At 32.8% G+C, this 8096-nt stretch overlaps 2 protein-coding genes across 4 annotated transcripts in view; one reads left to right on the top strand and one right to left on the bottom strand.

Moving 5' to 3' along the window:
* LOC111479744 overlaps nt 1-1223 on the top strand; it is a 5324-nt gene extending 4101 nt beyond the window's left edge. For 2 of the 3 annotated variants that reach the window (XM_023124588.1, XM_023124587.1), the window contains 2 exons: nt 553-736; nt 897-1223. In XM_023124588.1, coding sequence (XP_022980356.1) covers nt 553-736; nt 897-1016 — 304 coding nt within the window. In that variant the 3' untranslated portion in view covers nt 1017-1223. The remainder of the gene's footprint in view (nt 1-552; nt 737-896) is intronic. The other variant, XM_023124586.1, reaches the window with a different exon arrangement.
* Nucleotides 1224-2302: 1079 nt separating this feature from the next.
* On the bottom strand, nt 2303-7896 carry LOC111479747 (probable magnesium transporter NIPA2). The gene is made up of 9 exons (XM_023124591.1): nt 7654-7896; nt 7333-7529; nt 7090-7146; nt 6250-6340; nt 5577-5737; nt 4646-4773; nt 4405-4542; nt 3557-3649; nt 2303-2925 (listed from the first exon to the last, which is right to left on the bottom strand). Exons 2-9 carry the CDS (start codon nt 7457-7459, stop codon nt 2746-2748), a joined length of 975 nt encoding a protein of 324 aa, XP_022980359.1. The 5' UTR covers nt 7460-7529; nt 7654-7896; the 3' UTR covers nt 2303-2745.
* Between the last annotated feature and the right edge of the window lie 200 nt (nt 7897-8096).

Consider the following 8096-nt stretch of genomic DNA (forward strand, 5'->3'; position numbering starts at 1 on the left):
TTTTTTTTTTTTTTTTTTTTTTTTTTTTTTTTTTTTTTTTTTTTTTTTTTTTTTTTTTTTTTTTTTGTCTTTTTTCTTTTTGTGGAGTACTCTCTATCTCCATACAGGAATTTCCCAACCCATATTTCCCATTTTCGAAAATGACTCGGGATGGGGAATGCACTTTCAGTCGGTACAGTGTCTTTCGCTTCTCTTACTCCGCTCTTTTCTCCTTCGTTCGTTCCTAGCCATCCAGTTAGATATGTATAAAAAGTTCTTTCACTTGGGGATGATACCTTCTCCTTTCAAGTCACTTTTAACTACCATTGGATTCTGGGTAGATAGGGTTTCTTAGGCCCCTAGGCTGGGAGAGGTTGCTTTCAGTCTTCCTTCTTATACAACCGCTTAACAGCCTTTGCATACAAGTAGATGGTTATGCACGACTTCTTGGTAAGACTATCAGTGGCCACTAATCATCATTATTGCCTTACTACATCATCGTATTTGAGAGTAAAGTAATGTAATTCTATATTTTAGATGGTTTTGGGACTGAATTGCTTACTCTTGATGCAGTCATTCCTTTGATTACATAGATCAAGACGAAACGATAGTATGTTATATGATTGGAAGGATTGATGCGTTTATTAAGGTGTCTCAAGGCTGGCCACTAGCCGATTCTCCACTGAAACTTGTATCACTCAAGAACTCAGACCATTATACAAAAGGTGCTTCCTTAAGCCTCGTTTGCAAGGTGGAGGTAAGATGGATCTTTTTAGTTTTTGTTCATTGTCTTTGCCTCTTTGATACCTAAAAAGGGCTTTGGCAAATCAAATTATTTTTACTTTTTATTTTCTATGGTTATCATTAGGGGGTATTACGTGCCATATTCATCTTCCGATTATGTTTGCATCCTTCAGAAAATGGCAAATTCCTTGGACGCACGTATTCGTCAAAATCTATCAAGCTTTGCAGACGCTGTTAAAAACATATTGAAGGAGCAAATGCATTTAGAACTCCAAGCTGACAGTGGTCTTTGACGATTAAGATCTTTGGTTCATCATGCAATTCAGGTTTCTCAATTCTACCTCCTCTACTTGTATAAGTATCACGTGATATTGCCGCTGATGATTTTTCATGCCGAAAAATTTAGCTCGATTATTGATTGCTATTATTATTATTTGCCCTTTGTGTGTATAGGCTTAAAATATTGTTGTTTTGTTTATTTATTGATATTATTTTTGTATAATTGGAATATCCAAAGCCCTATTCTTTGCGGCTTGCCCATTGCCCAAAGCGCATCCCAGTAGACAAGTGTTTAGTTTTAGGCTAAACCATTAAAAAAAAAAAAAAACCTTAATTTTGTCAAAGAAAATATTAATATTTTTTCAAAATTTGTAATATTACCTAACCTAGAAAGTACTGAATTAGAAATATTGTAAAATTTATATTGAAAGTGGGACATAGTGCAGTGTGGTGATGACCTAGAATTAAAATTTGAATTTTTATTTTTGGTCATTGTAATGCCATATATCTATTCTAAATATTAGAACCAATTTGACCATGTATCAACAATACTCAAATTACTCACTTCTGAAACAATTACAATTGTTGAATAATCAAAACCAAATCTAAATGTTGAAGACTGAGAGAACCTTCCCAAACCCAAACCCAAACCCAAATCCAAAACCAAATCCAAACCCAAACCAAAATCAAATCCAACTCCAAACCCAAACCCAAACCCAAACCCAAACCCAAATCCAAACCAAAATCCAAACCCAAATCCAAACCAAAATCCAAACCCAAATCCAAATCCAAACCCAAATCCAAACCAAAATCCAAATCCAAACCCAAACCAAAATCCAAACCCAAACCAAAATCCAAACCCAAACCCAACTCCAACTCCAACTCCAACTCCAACTCCAAACCCAAACCCAAACCAAAATCCAAACCCAAACCCAACTCCAACTCCAACTCCAACTCCAACTCCAAACCCAAACCCAAATCCAAATCCAAAACCAAACCCAAACCCAAACCCAAATCCAAATCCAAAACCAAATCCAAACCCAAACCCAAACCCAAACAAAAATCCAAATCCAAACCCAAACCCAAACCCAACTCCAAACCCAAATCCAAAACCAAATCCAAACCCAAACAAAAATCCAAATCCAAACCCAAACAAAAATCCAAATCCAAACCCAAACCCAACTCCAAACCCAAACCCAAATCCAAAACCAAACCAAAATCCAAATCCAAATCCAAAACCAAACCAAAATCCAAATCCAAACCCAAACCAAAATCCAAATCCAAACCCAAACCAAAATCCAAATCCAAACCCAAACCCAATCCCAAATCCAAATCCAAATCCAAATCCAAACCAAGGATGTCTACAGAAATTTGAAATGTATCCTCAAATGTTAGCCTCGTAACTTCTATTGAGTACCTTACATTGTTTAATGCAATCTGTAATATATATTTTCTGTTCTTTTCTTTTTTAAAATTAGTATTTAAATTTGTACCTCACAAGATGAAACGTGAGAAGCAGTGTGCCTGCCAGTTGGTTTGGCTTGGTGCAACAAAATAACAAGAATCTTCCATCCAAAAAATTGCCCCCTACCAATGATATTCCTGGATGATGAGCTCTGAGAGAGAACTTGCAATTCTAAACAAAGACATACTTGTGGGGGGGTATATGGATGGATGGTGGGAAAAGATTGGGCCTGTGATGCTCTGCTGCTTTTAACTTTTGTTTACAATGGCTGCTGTGTGCTAGTCAGAATTTGTGTTGTTGGTATTATGTCGTTTCGGCGACCTAGCAACAGCTGAGACTTCGGAGGAGGACGTGTTACCCATATCCCTGGTTTTATGCAGCAGAAAAGTTCCCGAAAGAATGGTAACAAAACCACATAGTTCGGTAGCTATTTGTGATGCACTTTGTGAATCCCATTCCTGTAGGTAATAATACAACCACAGCACAAAAAAGGAAATTAAATTAGGAAAAACAACCTAACATATCTTGGTGCTACAAATATTTCCTCATAGTACTCAATGGCCCAAATAACTCGGATTTTTAAATAATTAAAAATTCAAGAATAACCTAAACAAAACTCATCCAGTATGTACCATATCTAAAGACTTGACCGGACCAACATACAACTTTGACACAAAACACAAACAAAACTCATCTAGGGGGTATAAAAAGAATAGTTTAAACATATGGTTTCAAGGATGTTTGGAAGTAACTTTGAAATTGTTAAAATTTCTTTTCATTCAAAACCACTTCAGAATATTCTTATAATTTATACTTTGAAATGTGATTTGTATGTAGTTAAAATTGATTTTGAAGCTGCATGGATCTTGAAAGTTAAAGAATTGATTTTAACTTTTTTAAAAACCATTTCTAAACATGACTTTTGACCAAGTTTTGCATTGCATTTTATTATATATATATATATTATATAATTTGAGGAAATAAAACAGTTTTAAAGACGACACACATAGGCATCAGTGAGAAATGGTGATGATGGTTACAAGTCTAAATGATCAGATTTTAGAGGAAGAATAAATGGCTATAAATTACCTTAAACATAATCATACTGGCAAGAATGGTGAGTGATGTGAACATCACATAGTAAACTGGAGAGACTACAGCAGTGTTAAACGTGTCCAAAGCCTGCAGAATGAATATCAATGGTATTCCACTATCATCAGAATATTTAATGTCTTCATTTTATTACATACAAACAATATAAATATACATACTAACAGAAATGCTTTCTAAGATTTTGAATCAAACAATATAAATGCTTACTATTTTCAAATTTTAAGCTTCCTAAAAAATACTTATGCTCACTTTCAATTAAAATGTATTTTCTTCAAAAGTAATTTCAAATTTATTTTTTATTGAAAAGTATAAAATTTGAAATGTTTGCAACTTAGTTTGACTTATTTTTTAATTACTAAAAGTCTCTATTTCATTTTTAACCTTTCTTCAATTGGTAGTGTTTTTTTTTTTTAAAGAAATAAAGAATAACGAAAAGTAGTCCAAAAGGTTCTAAAAACTGAAAGGAAAAAAAAACAAAGTACTTTTCGTTCAAGCATTTAATTATTTTTTGAAATAAAAAAAAGTATTTTCTTTATGAAATACCAACAGAAATGCTTTCTAAGATTTTGAATAAAAAAGTGTTTTTCATTAAAAATATTTTTCAAAATTTGTGTACTTTTTGTAAATTATCAACGAGTTATTTTAAAATTTTATACTTCTCTCTAATTTTTTTTTTTTTAAATCTCTTTCAATTAAAATCTTACAGTGCTCTATTAAACTATTTCTCTAATTAAAATCTTTCAATTAAACTATTTTTTAAAAAGATCAATAAAAACAGGAGGGGAATAAACCAATAATGAATCAAAACAAATATGCATACATACCTTGTTTAAGTAGTTCACCTGCAAAATGCTACCTCCTATCACAACGATTGTAAAAAACCACGTCTCAAAGTACTTAAACTGATTCATCCCGGAGAATGTCAGCTTAAGTGCAATTCCCACTGCTTTAACGCTCATAACCTACAAATTAAATTCCAAACTAATTGAAGAAGACATGGAGAAAGTACTGAAAATGATATGATAAACATGTATGAAATGAAGCTTAGTGAGATGGTGAACCAACCGTAAGAGAACCCATTAAAGAACAAATTCCAACATAAACAACCATGTGGGTCTGTCCATATTTTGGCACATATCGAACAATCAGAACAGCAACTAGAACCAAAACTATCACCGAGTATACTAGAAAACCTGGTAACAACGAATGTGTAGTGTTAATCATCTAAAACACCAAACATGTTGTGCCAAAATCAAATTAATTATACCATACAATATGCCCTTCTTCACAATTCGGTTTCAGTTTTCTCTATTTGAACTGAACGGTTTCAATTTTACCTCACTCTTTTAACTGAAATTAATGGTAAAAATATTGTAGTTTAACTGAGTTTTATTTTACCTCTCTCTCTTAATTTTTCTGAGGTACTACAATGGAAGTTGCTGTTAAAGGGTTATTTTAAAACAAATTAAAATATTGAGGTAAAGTAAAACATTTAAAACATTTTGTGCTTAAATCAAATTAATTATACCATATAATACAATTAATTTTACCTTCCATTTTCTTCAAAATCTTAGAGATAAAATTAAAACCAAATTAATTGTAAAAAAAATATTCCAAATATATGTACCTAAAATATTGAAGTAAAGTAAAACATTTAAAACATTATTCCAAAGTCGAATTAAATTATATCCATTTGGAATATTTTATATAATTTGGACCATATAAAGGGTAGCAAATTTAATATAATAAATAAAACGGGAGAAAATAGTTCTTCTCAATAAATTTTTACCATAAATTTTTAATTTCATTGAATTTCAACAAAAACAGGCCTTGCACAAATTTAAATTGAATGAATGCATAGAATTGAAAATTGAAAATCTTTCAAAGCTGGCAAATTCTTTTTTTTTTTTTTAACTTATTTAATTTTGTACTAGACATATATTTTATATTCCAGATGAAAAATAAAATAAAATATGGTGGAAAGCAGATGACAAACCTGGCTCCGTAGCAAGCATCCAAACTTCCTTGACAGAATCAATGTTTCTCTCCTGAGGAGCATGCAAAACAATAGTTGTTGATCCCACCACACACAGAACACACCCGAGCATGCCGAAGATATGTAGCCTCTCCTCCAAAATGAAATGGGCTAGTACTGCACTGCAGAACGGTGTCGCTTCATTAAATTACTCAACTCCAGCCATGCATACCATTCCCATCAATTTATTCCAATCACCACATTACCACACAATAACGGTATCGAAATTTCGATTTTACAGATATATTGATGCCTATAATCAGTAAAATATTGATATCGATATCGACATATATTTCTGTAAGTCAATAAAATATTTAAATGAATGATTAAGTTGTTTTTTTACTTTCAAACTTAGTTTTAGATCTCGTCAAAAGTATTCATATTCATATTAGGATCAACCGAACATATTTTTTATGTTATGCTGGTATATATAAAAGATATCAGAATAACGATATTTGAATGATAGAATTTTAGTATGTATTAGAAGTACCTGAATAGTTTTAGATCTCATCAAGAGTATTCATATTTATATTAGGATCAATTGAACATATTTTTTATGTTATGCTGGTATATATAAAAGATGTCAGAAATACAGATATTTTAATGATAGAATTTTAGTATGTATTAGAATTACCTGAATATTATACTTAAAGCTCCCAAAGGAGTCACAAGAATTGCAGGAGCATAAGCATAAGCAGCGAAATTAGCAACCTCTCCAATAATCACTACACAAAATGAAATAAACTGATTATTAGCAAAAAGAAAAAAGAAAAAAGATTCAAAAGCAATCTGATGATACGTGCATCTGCCTCTATGTTTTGGTAACTAAGAAACAGAACCGAGAGAATTATATCCATTCTGTTTATTAATGAATCTGCTCTTGCTGTGATCTGCAAAAGGCTGTTGCAGTTATCCAACTCCAAATCTCTCTTTTCAACAGTACGCAACTCAAGAAGCCTTATATTGATAATTTAAACCATCGGTGATTAGAAAGCTCTGGAAAAAATGCTATGAATGATTACCATGTGTTTATGGACAGGTGAAAGAAACCTATTACAGTTGGAGCAGTTTGGTCAAAGAACATGTGTTTGTCCTCTTTTGGTAATTAATTACAAGCATGCTTCGGCTTGGACTTAGGCTCTACTCATGGTAAATTAGAAAACTCCTAATTCCAAAGTGAAAAGCAGCGGCAACTGATTTTGTTTTTATCTTGAAGCGTGCACATTCATATATATATATATATATATAAGGATGCTTCGACTTCCTAAATCTTATCTACTTGGAATTGGAAAATGAAACACCTCAAGAGATGAATCAGCAGGAAAAAAGAGAGTGCAAGTGTGATAATGCTTATCAAACACAAATGAGTGCAAGTGCGATAATATTTTCTTGAGAATGGCTGCAAGCTGTAGTAATCGAGGTTTGAATAGGATAAAATCATCGTAAGCAACCAAATAATTGAATAAGAACTTACTACTTATCATCCCAGCCCACCACATAGGCTCGTGCAAATACGAATATCCTCCAGAACCTGATGACGCGAAAAGATGTTCAATAAAATAGAAGAATTCTAGACATTATCAAAATATCGGTCCTAACTAACTACACACAAATCGCTGTCAAATCATGAACAAATTCGCTTCTACTTTTGCGTGAACATGACATTCAACCATTAAATCGAAACTGTGGAGATTGAAAATGCTAGAATCAACCAAACCTGCTCTGGTTCCAGAAGCACCGGCTTTCATGAGACCTTTCTTCTTGATAATGAAGCTACTACCGATGAAGATACTCGAAGAGACAGCGAGAATGAGGCCATGGATATTATCGGAAGATAATCCCATTGCTTATACAAAAGAAAGAAAAGATTCAGCGAAAATCTTCCGATGCCAAAATAGACGATACGTTTAGTTCCTGAGGATCGAACATAACGAAATTTCATTAGAGAGAAAGCATACGACGAATGCATTATGATTAGAGGCCGAAAAAGTTTGAGCGAAGCTAATTGCAGATAAAGGAGAATTGAAGGAAATCTAACCTTCATAGCATCAAATTGTTGATGGATTTGGAAGCTGGAGATCGAGGAAGGAACGAATTGGATCGGAAAGGAGAGGAGAGGGCGGGAGAGAGAGAGAGAGAAGGAAGGAATGGGGTATTGGAGGCGCGAAATGGCAAATGGTGAATCCGTTACATTTGTTTCTTTTTTGTTTTGTTTTAAATTTTTTTATTATTTATTTTTTAATTTCACAAAAACGAACTAGGATTGGCCACAATCGTACACTTTCGCCTCCTAATCCCACGTTTCTTGCTTGCTTTCTTTGCTATTCAATACCACAAAGCTGAAAAGGACGACGTCGTTTCATTTCTTCCCCTTCGATCTCATGTGTTGAAATTAAAATTAAATTCAAACATAATGTTAATATTAACCTAAGCTTAATGATAAGTCAGTCTTAAAATGTGGATGATTCAATCATCCACATC

The sequence above is a fragment of the Cucurbita maxima genome, unplaced genomic scaffold (genome assembly GCF_002738345.1).
Source record: "Cucurbita maxima cultivar Rimu unplaced genomic scaffold, Cmax_1.0 Cma_Scf00005, whole genome shotgun sequence".
Taxonomy (NCBI): Eukaryota; Viridiplantae; Streptophyta; class Magnoliopsida; order Cucurbitales; family Cucurbitaceae; genus Cucurbita; species Cucurbita maxima.

Bases quoted from the DNA above. Each gene is read 5' to 3' on its own strand.
- LOC111479747 (XM_023124591.1), bottom strand. From the start codon at position 7,459: ATGGGATTATCTTCCGATAATATCCATGGCCTCATTCTCGCTGTCTCT. The intron at 7,147-7,332 runs GTTTGGTTGATT...TCGCGTCATCAG, and splicing joins TGCTTCTGGAACCAGAGCAG to GTTCTGGAGGATATTCGTAT. The intron at 3,650-4,404 runs GTATGTATGCAT...TTCATTCTGCAG, and splicing joins AGGTGAACTACTTAAACAAG to GCTTTGGACACGTTTAACAC.